Genomic DNA, 18,626 nt, shown 5'->3' on the forward strand with positions numbered 1-18,626 from the left:
AAGGACTCGGGGAACTGTTAAGACAGATGAAGCAGAGGAAATGCGCATTTCAGAGTCTGGGAACGTTAGAGGATCAGGACTGGATCCAGATGAAGACCTTAATCTCAGAACAGGTGATGCACAGACTTAGACAACAAGCTGATGGGTGCCAGAGTGGGGGAAGGATCGGGGAAAGGATAGTTAAGAGAGTTTGGGATGGACATGTACACATGGCTATATTTACAATGCATAACCAACAAGGACCTACTGTATAGCATGTGGAACTCAGCTCAGTGTTGTGTGGCAGCCTGGATGGGAGGGGAGTTTGGGGGAGAATGGATACACGTATATGTATGGCTGAGTTCCTTCGCTGTTCACCTGAAACTATCACAACATTGTTAATCGGCCATACCCCAATACAAAATGAGAAGGTTTAAAGAGCGGGCGATACAAAGAATCTGGGGCTCTTTGGCATTAACTTCAGTGGTGATTTCATACCTAGAATCTGATTGCTTTTCAGAGCATCAGCTCTATGAGTTTCTGCAAAGCTTTCTGCAGAAGAGACTGTCCCTTGCTCCTCAACATCCAATCTCTCGTCTTTCTTTAAAAATCCTCTATGACTTTTAGCAAGATGACTCAGAACTAAAACGATATTTTCCCTAGCTCCTCTTCCAGCTCAGTGAAGCCAGATGGTTGAGACCTGGACACTAAGATGTCGAAGCAAGCGATACGTGGAACTCCCGGGTCAAAGCCTTGCAGAGGATGGTGGATCCGGGACCTCGCCTCCCCTCTCCCTCCTTCTGGCGGCACGATGACGTCACGGAGGTGCGCCATCTTGGACCACATAGCTGAGGGTCATAGACCAGCTCTGTCAGAGTGACTAGTAGAGCAGCTGCTTTGCTGCTTCCCTGGCAGCTCAGACAGGAAGGACTCCGCCTGCAGTGCAGGAGACCTGGGTTCGATCCCTGGGTCAGGAAGATCCCCTGAAAAAGGGAATGGCAACCCACTCCAGTATTCTTGCCTGGGAAATCCCATGGACAGAGGAGCTACAGTCCCTGGGGCTGCAAAGAGTCGGACAGGACTGAGAGACCAACACGCTCAGTTTCCTGAAATAGAGCTGCAGACCCAGCTGTAACTGTCACACGAGAGAGAAGTAAATTCTAATTTTATTTAAACCGCTACTATTTTGGAGCCCTGCTAGTCACATCTAAACTCATACCTAATTGCTATTAATAAAAATAGGAATAAGGAGCTCTTACGGGGCTCCCCTGGTGGCTCAAAGGGTAAAGAATCTGCCTGCAAATGCGGGAGACCTAGGTTTGATCCCTGGGTTGGGAAGATCCCCTGGAGAAGGAAATGGGAACCCATTCCAGTATTCTTGCCTGGAGGATTCCATGGATAGAGGAACATGGTGGGCTACAGTCCATGGGGTCGCAGAGTTGGACACGACTGAGTGACTAACATTTTACGCTTAAGAGGGCTTACATAGAGCACCTCTCCAGATTCCAGAAACCAGCCCGGCAGGATAGGAGTGGGAACATCTTAGCTTCTAACCCCAGACTGCCCACCATCCCTTGTCTGTTTCCCTATACTGTGCACAGCCTTGTTAATATCTCCTTTTTTAACCCTTGCCTAAATCACCCAGTTCGGTGACATGGGCGTCCTGCGGTGTCTTACTACAGAGTCCTTGCCCTCTTGTGGCACCCTGGCAAGTCCCTCTGGCACCCTGTTGGGCATCTGTTCCCTCCACCACACTGTCAGCCTGGGAAGAACAGGGTCCAGCGACATTTTGGTCACTGCAGTGTCCCATGCACAGTGCCAGACACAGGCAGGCACCCACTGGACAAGAGGATGAAAGAATCCCAGGGTCTGCAGGGAGAGGAAGGCATACTCCCCCTGTCTATTTCCTGTCCCCTGGGCTCGATGATTGAACAACTGGGACTCAGGTGACAAAGCAGGTCATGGGAAGTCTTGCATTTCTCTGTCCTTTTGAGGCTAGTTGTTCCTGGATGGGGTGTATGTGTGTAAATGAGCAAATAAACTGGAAAGTATAACCATTCCCACCTCCTAAGCTCTTGCTTTGCTGTTCACTCACCAAGTCGTATCCGAGTCTCTGGGACCCCATGAACTGCAGCACACCAGGCTTCCCTGTCCTTTACTATCTCCCAGAGTTTGCTCAAACTTAATGTCCATTGAGCCAGTGATGCCATCCAACCATCTCATCTTCTGTAGCCCCTTTACCCTCTTGCCTAAGCTCTTACTGTTGTTAGGTATTAGTCTAAAAATGTATGTATGTATATTTAATACAATAATCATACAATTAAATACAATACAATAATCCTGTGAAACAGGGACGTCTTCTTATTAGTTCTTCTTATTATTAGGCACTATTAGTTCCTATCATTATTGAAAGTGAAACTGTTAAAGTCGCTCAGTCGTCTCCAACTCTGTGACCCCGTGGACTATAGCCCGCCAGGCTCCTCTGTCCATGGGATTTCCCAGGCGAGAATACCAGAGTGGGTAGCCATTCCCTTCTTCAGGAGATCTTCCTGACCCAGGGACTGAATCCAAGTCTCCCCCACTGCATGTAGATTCTTTACCATCTGAGCCACCAGGGAAGCCCCATCTTATTATTCTATTATCCCCATTTTCCAGATGAAGGAACTGAGACAGTAAAGCATTATGCTCTGTCATTTCCTATGACAAAGAATTCAAACTGCTCCCAAGCTGCCCCTGGGAACCCCTTGTATCCAGGCAAGGAACATGGCGTTGCTGGTGGGGTGAACTGGCATCTGTGATGCTTTGTGTCCACATCCCAAGCCCCGGAAACGCCCCTGTTTGAAGCAGAGACCTCACTCCTTTTCCTGTCCCCAGGCTCACACCTTTCCCTGCCTCTGTCCCCACTGTCCTGGTTCACATCTGGTAGAATTAGAGGTGTCCTGCTCCCGCTCTGCACCCTGGACGTCATCTCTGCCCTTCCTCGCTGTGGGGCTGTGGGCAAGTTGCTTCCTCTCTCTGAGCCTCAGTTGCCTCAGTAGAAGGAATTGACTCAGGACTGATGGCAGACCACGTAAGGCGGAGCCCAGCACAGTGCCAGCATCATGGCCCTCCTTAGTGCCCGCCACTGTTGGCACTGTTCTCACCAGCTTCAGACCCCTTGCCTTCAGGGCCCTCTTGCCCCACTCCTCTCCCCACCTTGCAGGAAAAGCCCTCTCAGGCCCATAACTCCCTCTAGAAACTCTCTCTCAAGATTCTCCCAACTCTGATCTACTTGCTCTGAGTCAGCTTCCCCACCGTCTACCCACTCCTCACTCTACTTCAGTCTGACTTCTGCTCCCACATTCTCCCCTCAACTGCTTACATCAAGATCTAAACCCAAGGGGAGCCTCTAAGCTCTCATCTTCCTCCACTTCTTCACAGCCTTGGGTCCTGCTGACCATGCCCTCATTCTAGAAACTTCTCTTGGCATCACCCAAGCGCTTCCCTGGCCACGGCCCCATGCCACCCAGGAACTTGGTTTCCCATCAACTTCTCTGGCTTCTTCTCCTCGACAGGTCTCCCACCTTCCATGTGGCCCTTAGATGTTAGGGGTCCTCAAGGCCACTGCTTTCTTCTCCTGCTACCCAGGCCCCAGGGCAGCCCCACCCCCTCCGGTGGCTTGGTGACACCTCCTTGCCAACAAATCCTGAATCTCTCTCAAGTGCAGCTCCCTGGGCTGAGCTCAAGGTGTCCCCCGCCCCCCCCCCCATGTCTCTTCACACTCTAGATGTCTCACAGGCATCTCACGTTCGGCATGAACTCACCTGAATCCTCTAAGCCTGTCCTTTGTACTTATCCCCACTTGGCTCTCCAAGCCCTCACTCTCTGGGCTGGAAATTCTTCACACTGTCCAGTCCCTCCCTCCCAGATCCACTCCCCACGTGTCGACACTCCATTCTTGCCTGTAGGATCCAACCACTTGCAAGACAACCAGTCATTAACTCACAAGGCTGGACACTTTTAAACAGGCCGTGCCCTTAATCAGGACACACACACACACACACACACACACACACACACACACGCACACACACGCACACACACAAATTCTCTGAGAAAGTTACCTGATTTCTTTAGGAAACCCATCAACCCCAGCTCTCTTCCTCAGGCAACGCAGGATCCTCTTTTGTGTTCCCAGGATACCCGATGACATAGAAGTTTGTGGCGGAGGGAATGGGGGCATGGCTACGGAAAGTATCTGGGTGGCGTGGGGCCGTGGCCAGGGAAGCGCTTGGGTGATGGGTGGGGGCGTGGCCAGGGAAGCTCCTGTGTGGAGGGGGCGTGGCCAGGGAAGCTCTTGGGTGACGGATGGGGGCGTGGCTAGTGAAGCTCCCGGGTAATAAGTGGGGGCGTGGCGAAGGGAAGCTCTGGGCGGACCTTCAGAGTGGCTGGTGCAAGCGGGCGTGTCCTGCAGAGGATGCTGGGAACATGGAAAAACCCAGGTTACTTCGTGTATTTTCCAGTTGCCCAAATCTTAAAGACTTCATTAGCTCTCTCGTCGTGAATTCCAACCTCCCACGGGGAGGCCGTTTTTCCAGGCAAAATTTCAGTTTTATGGCAACTTTTACAGAAATCACAGAGACAGCGACTAGTGCTGATGAGCTGGGTGTAGAGAAGGGAGTTGGCAACAGGTCTGGAATGTTGGGGGTGATGCACAACAGGAGGATAGGACGCTAAAAACCGGTGGGAAGCAGGGTGTTACGGGGGTTGCAGGGTCATCCTCAGGGTCCCAAGAAGTAGACAGCACTCCTCACACCCCAAGTATGTCCTTTGGGCAGGAAGCATCAACAGTAAGAAAATGTACATGGCCAGCCAACAGATAGGTGGCCTCCAAAGTTAAAAACGCCCACCCAGACCCCCCCGACCCCCGTCCCTCCCTCCCACCCACCCCTGCTCCGCATCAGGCAGAGATGTGGCAGCATTTGCTGGCTAGTAGCATTGGTCCTCTGGGACCCTCGGTCTCCTCTTCGAGGGTCCTGCCCGAATTGGCTGGCACTGAGGGCAAATTGAGCCTTCTAGATTGTCGGGGGAGATTGGCTATACTCCCGTGGATCCCCGGCCTCCTCCCCAAAGCCGCTTCTCACGGCTGGGGGTGTCTGCTGCCCTCTCAAAAGAAAAGTCTGTCATCCCCCCCTTTCCCCAAGTCATGCACCCTCCCGCATCCCCCCTCCCCCAAACACACTATATACACACACAGGCCCCCTCCCCTCCAAGGCATGGCTGGGCTCTCAGAGGTAGTGGAGACAAGTGGGGACTCTGGAATGTGAGAAGTGACAGGTCCAAAGTGTGCCTCCTCCAGCGCTGAAACCCCAAACGTCTCCCCTTCCCTCCCTTCTCCAAGCCTCGAGAATTAGAGAATTAGCGTCCTCCCAAGGGCCTGAGTGGAGAAATCGGAGGTGGGGGAGGAGGGAGGTGTGTCCCCTCCCCCATGCACGCACCCACCTGTCCCCCTACCACCCAGGCCAACGAAGCTCCCTGAGGGTTGGGGGAAGGCCTGAGATCCGTGACATCCTAGGATGGATAGGCCTCCGTCAAGGGCCCCTCAGGGAGGGCTAAGTTCTGAGGTCCTGGGGCACAGGTTCCTGGAAGGAGGTGGGGGTGTTCCTCTTGAGGCCCGGGGACTTATGGGATAGAGCAAGGCTGGCAGTCTCAAGCGAGAGATGGAGAGGGTCACAGATGGGGGAGGGTTCTCGGGGGAGGGGCCTCCAGGAACATAGCCAGTAACTAACAGGGATGGGCAGGAGCTGCAGGTAACTGGAGGAGCTGTTCTTTGCAGGAGGACCTGGGGAGGCTCCGCAGGGGAAGAGTGAAGGCTGTTAGTGGGGACGGAGGACGGGGTGCGGGCGGTGGCGGGCGGGGGGCGGCGATCGCGTCCCTGGGGGACGGCGGGGCCGAGTCCCCGGAGAGGAGGTTGCGTCTCCGGAGGACCAGGGAGATGCAGCCCAGCACGGATGCAGCGGTCTCGAGGCTGGAGGCCGAGTCCCTGCGGAGGCCCCTAGAAGCCCCGGATGTGGCAGTAAGCCTCGAGGCTGGCGAAGAGGATGTAGAGGAACCAGAGGCCCAGGAAGAGCGCGGTGGTGGCGAGCTTGGGGCCCCGCGGGCCGCCCAGCTCGCCGCCGATGTGCGGCCGGCGGCGGTAGAGCAGCACGGCGATGCCCACGAAGGCGAAGACGGTGAAGAGCGTGACGGAGAAGGCCAGCGTGCCAGTGCGCACCTCGAAGGGGCGGCCCTGCACCGCCCAGTACACGGCGGCCACCGACCAGGCCACGCCCAGGCCCAGGAACACGTTCACGGCGTTGGAGCCCGTCACGTTGCCGATGGACGCGTCGGCGCACTGGTCCTGCAGCGCCGCCACCTTGCTGGCGAACGTGTCTGCGGGGCGGGGACACCGAGGGTCAGAGGGGGCTCAGCGGGGGACACCCTCCCCCCATCGCAAGCATCGGTCAGTCACCTGGTTCCCAGATAGGCCCACCAGCACCCTGCTGACCCCGAGGATCCAGCGTGGTCAGAGCTCCAGCAGAGCGCCCCATGGATTCAATGTGTATGAATCCTTGCCCCCAGAGCCACCAATGGGATGTCCCATAGAACTAACGCGGTGGGGAAATGGTAGAAACCAGACGATTTCCCCTTCTGGAGGTCTGGGCCCTTGATCCCACCCAGGGGGCAAAGCGAAAGTGTTAGTCACTCAGTCGTGTGGGACTGCCTCTTTGCAACCCCCATGGACTGTAGCCCGCCAGGCTCCTCTTGCCCGTGGGATTCTCCAGGTAAGAAAACTGGAGTAGATTGCCATTTCCTTCTCCAGGGGATCTTCTCCACCCAGGGATTGAACGTGGGTCTCCCGCACTGAGGGCAGATTGTTTACCATCTGAGCCACCAGGGAAAGCCAAGGTCAGTCGCTAGACCTGTGCCTGCTGGCCACAGGCCCGGCTGCCTGCTTTGTTATGGAAGGTGTCTACATCCGGTGGGATACACTACCTGCTCTCTGGGACTCAGCGCCTGTCTCTAGGGGCTCCCCTGTCTACTTTCTATTATTCCCCGCCGCAGTCTCCATTGCTATGGGCTCTGCTGCTCTCTCTATATGGGGCTTGCTGCCTGCCTTCTGTGGGATTTGTTGCCTGCCTTCTGTGGGATTTGCTGCCTGCCTTCTGTGGGATTTGTTGCCTGCCTTCTGTGGGATTTGCTGCCTGCCTTCTGTGGGATTTGCTGCCTGCCTTCTGTGGGATTTGCTGCCTGCTTTCTGTGGGATTTGCTGCCTGCCTTCTGTAGAACTCAGTCTACTTCGAGTGGGACACACTTCTATGTTGTTGTGGAAACCACTCTATTCTATGGGGCCCGCTGCCTACCTTCTCTGGGACTCGCTGCCTGCTTTCGATGGGAATCACTACCTGTTTCCCAGGAACCTCCTCCTGCCTGTTTCCCCAGGCCCGGTCACCCCATTGCCCCCTGCCTGGACAAATGTCAGGCCCCACCCACATGGCACCTCTTGCCCATCAGTTCCCTGCTTGGCTTCTGTCGAGCCTACAGCTTCGCTGCTCTGGCCTCCATCCATTTCTAGGTATCTTGCTAAGTTCGCAGGTCTCTAGAGTGGAGGGCAGGCCTCAGAACTGTTCACCTTGGTGGCTTTCTGCAGGCCCCATCACCTGCTTTCTGGGCCTACAGCGCCACCACCTGGCTGGTGAATGCCTTTGATGAGGAGGAAAAGAAAGGTGTCAGGCTCCAAGCTTAGTCTTCTCTCTCCTGTAGGAATTTCTGTCTGCGCCGCCTGGTTTCTCAGGGACCCTGCCTCAGACTTGGGGAAAAGAAGAGATTCCTGGCCATGGTGATTCAGTAGAATATATGCTGCCATCTCTGAGTCTTCTTTCTATGGCATTTCCTCCAATATCTGGTTTCTGCTCTGCCCCTTATCTTAGTTGAAGCTTTGATGGCTTTAACTGGTGGGGTTAAAGCCGGTGGCCTGGTTCAGATCATGCCCAGGAACAGAGGTCCATGGACTCTCCCATCTGGTTCCTTGGCAGGGGGAGGGGAGGTGAATATTAATATCTTGTTTCTTTGGAACTCACTGCATGGTTTCTACAAAGTCCCCACCTTCTTTCTATGCCCCTCCCCTTCCAACACCGTCTCTTCAGTGTTCTGCCACTTTCTTCTGATAAAATCCATCATCTGGTTTCTACCATTTCCTATCACCTTACTTCTATGGGACATTCCACCTGGTTGCTTTCAGGGAGAATTCATGTCACATGGCTCAGGGGTTAAAAAAAAAAAAAATCCACCTGCCAGTGCATGAGATGTGGATTCAATGGGCCAGGAAGATCCCTTGGAGAAGGTGATGGCAACCCACTCCAGTATTCTTGCCTGGGAAATCCCATAGACAGAGGAGCCTGGCAGGCTACAGTCCATGGGTTCACAAAAAGTGAGACTCAACTTAGTGCCTAAATAACAACAACAAATTGAATCCATGGGCTCCCCCTGCCTAGATTCCATTATACCCAGCTTCCTATTTCTAAGGGACCCACCGGACTTGGTTCTGTGTGATTTTACCACCTTATTTCTGCAGGGCCTTTCTCCAAGGCTCCTCCACCTGCCCAGCTTCTCTGAGACCCTCCCCCAACAAGTGGTCTCCCAAGAGGTTACCGGGGATGGAGGTGCCCAGGGCCACGAAGACAACAGCGTTGACAGAGTCCTTGAGGCCAACGGTGCAGCCGAAGTGGGAAGCGAGGTCCCCGATGAGGGCGGTGAGCAGCCCGATGACCAGGATGCAGACACCGAAGCAGGCCCAGCCATGGCAGTACTCGGTGGGGGGCACGCAGGCAAACAGAACCTTCCAGAACACCGTCAGGAAGTGCATGACGTAGTCAAAGCACGACGGCAGCCGCTCCTCCCGGGACCCGTCCTCCTCCTCCTCCTCGTCCCCTGTGGGCACACAACCCAGCTGGGGCACACGCCCGTGCCTCCTTCCTCGCCTACATAGCCCCCCTTCTGTTCAACTTCCAGACAGTCTCACTCCCAGACGAATTACTTTCCCAGAATCCCTTTCAGCTAGGAGACTGTCTGGGCCCAGGTAAAAATATTCACTTTCCCAGAATCATCTGAAGCTAGAGGAGGCCGCACGTCCAGCTAAAAATATCCAGTTTCCCAGGATCCCTTCTGCTAGGGGTGGCCAGATCCCTAGCTAAAGATATGGCTTTTCCCAGAAGCTTTTATGGTCACTGGCAGTCATGTCTGCACCTGGAAATATTCACTTCCTCTGATTCATCGCAGCTGATGGTAGCCACATGCTCAGTTAAACATGTTCACTTTCCCAGAATCCTCTGCACCTAGAGAGAACCCCTTACCCAGCTAACATTAGTCACTGCCCCAGAATCCCTTGAGGCTATCAACAGTGCTGTCCTCGGCTATAAATATTCACGTTCCCAGAATTCCATGCAGCCAGCAGCAATCATGTCCTCAGCTAAACACTTGCTTCCCAGAATCCCTTGCAGCAGGGGCCATGTGACCCAGTCTGGCCAAGAGACATAAACAGAGGGTTTTGGAAAGCTCTAGCTTTCCCGATACGGGTACTGTTATCATGGGTGTGTTTTCTGAGTTTTGTAAAGGATGCCTCATCCTTAGAGTTGTTTGTGTCACCTATGGTGACCCGAATTTAACCCACTTTTGACCTGCAGTGATTTGTGTAATGGGAAAGTGCAAATGAAATGTTTTCCTACCCTCACCCGAAACAGATAAGCAGAAAGCAATGAATGAGAAGCAATGAACACACTTGAGTGTGCCAAGAATTACATCTGGAGGGGTACTGATAAGAAACACTGTAACCCCTGACCAGCAGCTCAGAGCAAGGGAATAAAAGACCAGCCACCAAATGATGAAGCCACTTTCCATGGTCTCACTCACTGGCTCCTTGGACTGTCAAGGAGCAGAGGACAGCTGGTGGCCATGGAGACAGAGAGAGACTGGTAGATTTGCCTCACACATCCCTTTCCTACTTTTCCAGCTCACATAGCCACTTGGCTTAAATAAAATAAGTAAAATGGAATTGGGAATTAAAACTGCAAACGCAAATGCAACAGGCACTCTGCTCCTTTCTGTTTCCTTGCCCTTTTTTTTTTTTTTCTTTCCCTGTCTGGAATATGGACTTGTGACCTGGAGGTACAGCAGCCATCTTGCAAGCATGAGGGCAACAGCTGAGAATGGGAAAGAGAAATAAAGAAGGAGCCTGGGCCTTGAATGAACATTGCTAGGCTGCTGCTAACTTTTTATTGCCTCCTACAGATTTTTTTTTGTTCCATGTGAGAGATAAACTAGTGTGCTTAAGCCACTTATGGTCAACTTTTCTGTTGCCTGTCACTGAATGAATCCCTAACTGACCACATGGCTCAGGCTGGAGCAGGAAGGACACACTCTTAGGAAGGAGGGGGCTGCTATCATTGCATCTCTTGGGGCTTCCCTCTTCCCTGTTCCAAATCCTGCCTTAGCTCTCCATTGCTCTCAGACCCAGGCCCACAGTCCCACACCTCCAGTACCCACAGGCTCTGGCCTCTGCTTACTTCTCCAGCACCCCTCATCTAGAGGGAGCTTTATGAGTATGCTGTGGTTCTGGATCTGACGTTTTGGTATCAAATGCTGGATCTGCTGTGTGATCTTGAATCAGTGTCTTAACCTCCCTGAGCCTCCAAATAGCTATTCGAGAAATGGAAGCAATAATTGGACCTGCCTCGAGAAGGCTGTGATGATTGCATGAGTCAGGCCCTGTGATGCGGTCTCCCTGGGACCTGGCACACCTCCACTGCGATTGCTATTGTTCTGGCCATTGCTGTTGAAGGCCTTGTCCAGTGCCTGGGGGGATTCAGAGATGCTCAAAACCAAGTCCAGCCTGCAAAGAACATTCCACCGAGAATGGGAGGTAAAGGAAATACAAAAGCTCCTCTACGCGCAAGGTGGGACACAATTCATCCCCTAAGGAAGCGAGAACCAGAAGGCTTTGTGTTCACATGGGGAACCAAAAGCCATTTGCAGAACAAAGTACAAAAGGCTCAATCCCCAACCCGGATACTCTGAGGACACTCATTAAATGAGTTCCTACAGGAAATGGACTTCAAAGCTGCCTGACACTCAACCCATCTTCATCATTATCATCATCATAGTGATTATTGTTACTGTTATTATTATCACTATTTCCTCTAATCACCTGCTTTCTATAGACCTGTGGCCTCTATGACCACCATCTCATGTCCACAGTTTCAGTTTTATGAACCTTCTTAGGTTCACTACGTCCCTACAGACATTGTTCTGGCTTCCCACTGTTCTTGAAGCTCAAATTGCTTGCCACATCCTCTGAAACCTTGCCTGACCCACCTCCTGCCAGTTTTTTATTTCCTTATTTATTTGATCGTGCTGCATATGGGATCTTAGTTCCCCAACCAGGGATGGAACCCGTGCCCCCTGCATTGGGAGCCCGGAGTCTTAACCACTGGACCGCCAGGGAAGTCTCTCCTGCCAGTTTTGACAGCCTCAGCTCATAACCCCTCCCACCCTCTCCCACTTCCTTCTATAGGCTCTCTCTCTCCAGAAGCTTCCCTCATTTAAAACATTCCATGGCTCCCCACTGCATCTAAGATGACACCCCAGCCCCCTCCTGTGGCCTCTAAGGCCTTTGGGGTCTGGACCCTGCTACCTCCAACCTCATCCCAGTTCTCTTCTTCATGCCTGAAACCAATCACCGTCCCCAAATGTGCCATAATCTCCGACATTTCCATACGCATCACTTCCCTCCACCTGGCACTCTTTTCCTGGCCAACTCCTATTCCTATCTGAAAACTCAGATCAGACGCCTCCTCCTCCAGGAAGCCCTCCTTGACCTTCAAGCTGGGTCAGACACCTGGTCTGGGCTCCCCCAACCCAGGCCTGCACACTCTGGCTCATCATTCTCTTGTGACAGGTCTGTGTCCCCCACTGGACAGTGAGCTCTGTGAGAACAGGGCCCAAGCTGTCATGAGCATTTCTTTGTCTCCAGCAATGTCCCTACATCAGACTGGGGTCAGAGAATCCCTTCACAGGTGGTGCTAGTAAAAAGCCTGCCTGCCGATGCAGGAGACCTAAGAGACATGGGTTCAGTCCCTGAGTCGGGAAGATCCCCTGGAGAAGGAAATGGCAACCCACTCCAGTATTCTTGCCTGGAAAACCCAATGGATAGAGGAGCCTGGCGGGCTACAGTCCATGGGGTTGCAAAGAGCCGGACATGACTTAGCAACTGAACAGCAACGACAAAAACACGTGTACTATTTAGGTACTCAAAGCTGATTGATTCTAATGCAAATAAATGTACAATAAAATAAACGCATGGATGATACATATATATAAAAGAAGTAGATGTTGAAAGAAGAATGTGGCTCCAGAGGGGATGCCCCTTCCCTTCTATTAGGTTTCCAATCTGGTGTCTCTGGGCCCACTACCTGGTCCTTTTCCATCCCTGATACCTGGCTTCCTCTGATCCCATCAACCAGTTTCTTTCTAACCACAGTTCCTTGTGTGTGTTTATTTTCCACCAGGGTTGGCCTCCCTGAAGAAAACCTGATGCTTGCAAGGGACAGAAGTACTGAGTTCCACCCTGGCCCTTTCTCGATTCCCTGTGGGACTTCAGGCCAGTCCCTCCTATGTCTCTGGGCCTCAGTTTCCCCAATCTCTATCAAAAAGGGTCTCCAAGATAGCCTGTGAATCCATGTCATCATACATCTGGCCACAGGGGGGCAGTGTGGGCCTTCTGAGGCCTAAGGGGTGAGAACCACTGGGGTGGGAGAGTTGGGTGCCCTGGTGACTGTCTCCATGGTAACAGAGGAGCCCAGGCCCAGCAGGGGAGGCCGCATCATTTCACCTGTTTCCACCCTCCAATTGCCTGAATGCCAGGAGAAAGCCCAGGCTGGGACCCCTCCTTCCCACAGCGCTCCACCTCTGATCCTGTGTCCACCAACTTTCTGCCTCTCTCTGGCCTTCTGCCTCCTCATTCTCTACATCTTTCATGTATCTGAAAGATGTCTCTGCATCTCTGTCCTTCCTCGGGATTCTGTGTGCTTTTCCGTGTGTCTGTCTGTCCTATTTGTCTGTCTCTCCTATTTGCATTCGTTCCCTGTCTTCTCCTTTGTCTCTCTGTGTCTTGGTCTTTCTCTTTGCATTTCCCTGTGTCTCTCGTCTTCTCTCTGATCTTTTCTCCTTGTCCCTCTTCCCTTCTCCTTTTTATGTCTCTCTCTGTCTCTTCATCCCTCTCTTCTTCCTCTCTCCTCCCTCCCCACTTACCTGCGCTCACCGTAATTGCCTCTAAAAACTGCTCTCTCCACGAATGAGTCCCAATCACCAAAGCCAAGTTCGTTTTCTTGATGAGTTTATCCACCGTATTCTGGGGATGAGAGGGTAGGGAGAGACCATGGTCCATGACCACCTTTGGGCAGCTCCATGAGGGGTCCTGGGGATGGAGGCTCACACCCCATGCTCAGGGGTCCCCAACTTTCCATAGCTGGGTTCTACTAGCAAGAAGGGACAAGGGAGGTGTGTGCTGTCCATGGTGCTAACAGAGGGCCGTGGATGGTGCCCTCAGACCTTGGGTGCCCCTCCCTGTGACCCTCATAGTTGATCCCCTCTTGGACTATCCCCAAAGAAATGATCCAGGTAAGACTCCAGAAAAGTGGGCCCCCAGAAAATCACCTTAAAATCATATGACTCCTCAATGATGACTTCCAGTCGACAGTTTTCCCCGAGAACCGGCTTGCCCATTTCTGCTATCCTCCGAGCCTCTTCCTCCTCAGCCGTCAGTTTCCTGTCCCCGTCCCCTGCAGCATGAGGGGCGGGAGTTAGACTCCAGGGCACCTGCGATGCCTTCACTACCTCTTCCCGTCCATAAAGAAAACACCGCTCTTCTCTGGGATGCCTCTTTGGTAAGGCTTCCTCAGCCTGTCCCTACCTCCCATCTTGACCACCACTTTCCCAAACCAGAGGCCCAGCTCCCACACGCTGGTCCATGAAGTTCGGTTGGTGGACTCTGAGGTTCATATAGTAGAGGGGCTGTGTGACCATGGGCAGTGCCTTAGTCTCACTGTGCCTCAGTGTTCATACTACAAAATGGGTACAATAACTACCGATCTGATAAGGTGGTTATGAGAGTTAAAGAAGTTAATTCATGTGAAGGGCTTAGAACAATGCCTGGCACACAATAATTTAAAAACGTTAGTTTATTATGATCACTGCCATCACCATTACCACCCTGTGGAAGAGGTTTTATATAATTATATATAATAGAAAATATATTATCTATCTATATAAATTTATATTGATATATAAAATAGATTTATATTGATTACATAGATTAAATAGCTTATATATATATATAAATAGATTATACTGATCCTTTGTTCCAAGCCCAGCACTGACCCAATCCTAGGTCTCAAAAGAAAGCCACCCACCAACCAAGAACATTCTCAAAACTATGCTTGAGTGAGAAGTGACTTTGATTGTGTTAAGCTATTGGGATTTGTGGGCTTACTTCTTACAGCAGCTTGTATTACTCACCCTAAATAATACAATCTTCAGCCTATCCCTAATCTTAACCCCCAACCTCAATTCTGATCTCAACTCCAAAACTACTCGGTCACTATCTCCAAGCCCCTGACCCTAGTCCCAACTCTCACCTCAAATTTCTGACCTTGGCCTCAGCTCTACCTTCAAATCCTTCAAACTCACCTCAAATTCCATACTTAGCTTTGACCTCAGTCTGGCCCCAGTTCTAATCAGATCCCATCACAAACTCAGAAGCCAATATCCGTTTTAATTTTAGCTTTGCTGCTGCTGCTAAGTCGCTTCAGTCTTGTCCGACTCTGTGCGACTCCATAGATGGCAGCCCACCAGGCTCCCCCGTCCCTGGGATTTGACCCGCTCCTAATACTGATCCCAGATCCCAACCCCAACCCAGTTCTATTCGATCCCAAACCTGATTCCCTCTGATGCCACCACAAACCCACATCAGATTCTATGACGGACTTTCTTCCCCATCTTAACTACAAACAAAACATGATCTTGGCCTTTAAGCCTCTGTCACTCCAATTTCACACTGGTCCCACCAAATTGATCGCACCTGCAATCTGCCTCAAACCTGATCTGGAGGGGAGCTTGAGGCCTGACCCACCCCCAAGACCCTCCCTCCAGTGACCCCCCTCCCAAAGCCCAGAAGTAAGTCCACTCACCTTGGTTGAGTAGCAGAGCTGGGGAGAGACAGAGACAGGGAGAAGGTGAGATCTTCTCTGGGAAGCTCAGATCCATGAACTTGAAGGGGCCACAACTGAATCTCCAAAGGTCCCCCAACCCTGGACCCCTTACCTCTCCCACAGCCCACCCATCACCCCTCACCTGAAATCCCTCGTTTAAGCCACTGTGGCTGGCCCAGCTCGATGAAGAAATTATCCTTTTTCTCATATTCCTCGTCATCAACTATCTTCACCTGAAGAGTTTTCCTGAAGGGAGAGGCAGAATCCCCAGCATAAGGCCCCCTCCCCATGACTCACCAATAACTCTCCCATTAGCCAATTGGTTTCTCGGGCACTCGCTCCATCTCAGGCTCTGTAATCTCATTTCATCCTCACAGCCACCCTGGGGGGAAGGTTCTCTGCTTATCCCTATTTGACAGAGACAAGCTCAGAAACATCTGAAGAAGCTGCTATTATTGTCCAGTTGCTCAGTTGAGTCCGACTCTGTGACCCATGGACTGCAGCATGCCAGCTTCCCTGTCCTTCACCATCTCCCAGAGTTTGCTCAAACTCATGTCCATCGAGTCAATGATGCCATCCAATCATCTCATCCTCTGTCGCCCCCTTCTCTTGTCCTCAATCTTTCCAGCAAAAGGGTCTTTTCCAATGAGTCGTATCTTTGCCGAGTTTGTATTGGATATTGATCTGAGGACCTCCCTCATGGTCCAGTGGTTGAGATTCTGCACTTCCAATGCAGGGGCATGGGTTCAATCCCTGGTTGGGAACTAAGATCCCACATGTGGTGTGGTGTGGCCAAAACAAAAAGAGCAAATTAAAAAACTCAAAATAAGTATCAACCTGAGGGATCCTGATAAAACCAAAGTTAGACTGGGTGCTTCCTCTGCTCAAAACATTCACACAGACTTCCCTGGTGGTCCAATGGTTAAGAGTCTGCCTGCCAATGCAGGGAACATGGGCTTGGCCCCTGACCTGAGAGGATTCCACATGCCACGGGGAACTGAGCCTTTGTGCAACAACGATGACCCAGCACCACCAAAACAAACAAACAAAAAAAACCAACAGCAAGAAAACCCCCCTAAAAGAAAACAACATTCGCATGGTCCCCATCTCACAGAGAATAAAAGCTGAAGTCCCGAGAATGGCTCACAAGGCCCCCTGAAATCTGGCCCTCATTCCCTTCCTGGCCTCTCATCCCTCTCCCCTCACACACTTATCCCAGTAACATTGGCCTCCTCAGTGTTCTGAGAACGTAATAACAAGCCTGCTCATGCCTCAGGGTCTTTGCACTGGCTGTTCCTTCCACTGAGAACACTGTTCCCCCATGCTCATTCCCTCAATTCCTCCAGTTCCCTGTTCAAACTTTACCTTCTTTCTCAATGAGACCCACTCCCTCCACCTTCTTTAATACTGAAATTCATGCCTGGACCTACCCCAGCACCCCTGGCCCCGTTCCCATGCTCCATGTCTTTGTTGTTTCAAATCATCCTCTATCGCACCACCAGATGGGTTTATCTTGTTTGATGTTTGCCATTTGCCTCTTCAGATTAAGACGCACATTCCTCCAAGGCAGCAATCTTTGTTCATTTATGTTCTTTGCTGTATCCCCAATGCCCAGAATAGTGCCAGGCATATAGTGTGACCTCTATAGACAGCTGTTAACTCAAATTCTTCAGCCTGGAAGACCCTCAGCTTCCTGCCCCTTGTCTTCATTTGCAGGGGTAACTGAGCACTAACTGATTTTCTCAGCATCCTGGCTGCCATAGTAACCAGGGAATGGGAGGGGAGAAACAGCCAGAAGTTATCCATCCCCTTCAGGTACACCAAGGCCCCCCCTCAAGTATGAAGACCCACAACCCCACAATAACCCACAGCTCTGCCACTAGCAGCTATCTCAGCTGTAGGAACCACAAGGCTTGGCCCCAGAACCCAGAAACACAAACACCCAGCCCACACAGTCACCTACCAGAGGAAGCACAGCCAATCACACCGCCCACACCCACACACCATCATACCCGCAGCCATTCCCCATGCAGCGGCAAAATCACACGGAACCAGATGCCAATTAGCACAACACCCCCACCACAGCCTGGGCAACAATGCCAACCTGTAAGACCCCTGCTGTGATTCCACGTAGAGTCTCCTTGCTTATACCTCACTCTTTATGCCTCCTGGCGTCTCTGTTTATTCAGTCTCTCCCCAGCTCTCTGCCTTTCTCTCCGTGTTCTCCCCTCCCCATCTCCATCTCTCAGTGTCGGAGAGACTGAATGGAACAGCCAAACTTGACACAATCTAAGCAAAAGGGTCTCAACCATGCAGACATATCTAAACACATGAACGCCCAGGACACAGTGACACCCAAAGATGGACACACAAGACAGTCACGAGGGGGCATACGCGCACCTCCACCTTCACCCACTCTCGGTTTCAAGACATTTAAAAGTTTCTGTTGGTTGAAAGAATGGCAGGCCCCCGCGCCCAACTTAGGAGTGGGTTGGGAGCTGTCCATGGTACTGAAACACTGCAGCCAGGTGGAGTCGTCTCCTGACACATGCTCCTCACAGACTCTGACACACGTAGACAGCTGCTGACACACTGACACACTGACAAGGTGATACACACACCTCTGACACTCATTTGCTTACAGACATGCCGTGGTCCCCTGACACCCAGTGACAATGCGCACCAGTTGGCACTCTGACAAGTGTGTCCTCACGGGACCCAAAAGGAGGAGAAACCCAATTGGCAGGAGACAGCAAGGGGAACTGGAGCTAGATGAGGGTGGGGCTTCCTGAGGTCAAAGGAAGCAGCTTTAGGAGTATGGAATTAACAGATACACACCATTATATAGAAAATAGACAAGCAACAAGGATTTACTGTATGGCACAGGGAACTATATTCAATATCTCATAATAACCTATAATGGAAAAGAACCTGGAAAAGAATATATATATGCTGCTGCTGCTGCTAAGTCGCTTCAGTCGTGTCCGACTCTGTGCAACCCCATAGACGGCAGCCCAGCAGGCTCCCCCGTCCCTGGGATTCTCTAGGGAAGAACACTGGAGTAGGTTGCCATTTCCTTCTCCAATGTATGAAAGTGAAAAGTGAAAGTGAAGTCGCTCAGTCGTGTCTGACTCTTCACGACCCCATGGACTGCAGCCTAGCAGGCTCCTCCGTCCATGGGATTTTCCAGGCAAGAGTACTGGAGTGGGTTGCCATTGCCTCCTCCGATACATATATATATATATATGGCTGAACCACTTAGCTCTACATCTGAAATGATCACAATATTGTAAATCAACTATAGTTCAGTTAAAATTGATCATTTTTTAAAAAGGAAACAGCCTTCCTCCCCAGCCTGACATTCTG

At 51.7% G+C, this 18,626-nt stretch overlaps 1 protein-coding gene across 1 annotated transcript in view; it reads right to left on the reverse strand.

Moving 5' to 3' along the window:
- Nucleotides 1-6,013: 6,013 nt before the first annotated feature.
- Nucleotides 6,014-18,626, reverse strand: part of SLC8A2 (solute carrier family 8 member A2) — a 28,178-nt gene continuing 15,565 nt past the window's right edge. The window contains exons 4-9 of the mRNA XM_052656136.1: nt 15,403-15,506; nt 15,240-15,257; nt 13,708-13,832; nt 13,303-13,402; nt 8,650-8,928; nt 6,014-6,390 (exon numbers count right to left, since the gene is read on the reverse strand). Coding sequence (XP_052512096.1) covers nt 6,014-6,390; nt 8,650-8,928; nt 13,303-13,402; nt 13,708-13,832; nt 15,240-15,257; nt 15,403-15,506 — 1,003 coding nt within the window. The remainder of the gene's footprint in view (nt 6,391-8,649; nt 8,929-13,302; nt 13,403-13,707; nt 13,833-15,239; nt 15,258-15,402; nt 15,507-18,626) is intronic.

This window comes from Budorcas taxicolor, chromosome 18 (genome assembly GCF_023091745.1).
Source record: "Budorcas taxicolor isolate Tak-1 chromosome 18, Takin1.1, whole genome shotgun sequence".
NCBI classification, from domain to species: domain Eukaryota; kingdom Metazoa; phylum Chordata; class Mammalia; order Artiodactyla; family Bovidae; genus Budorcas; species Budorcas taxicolor.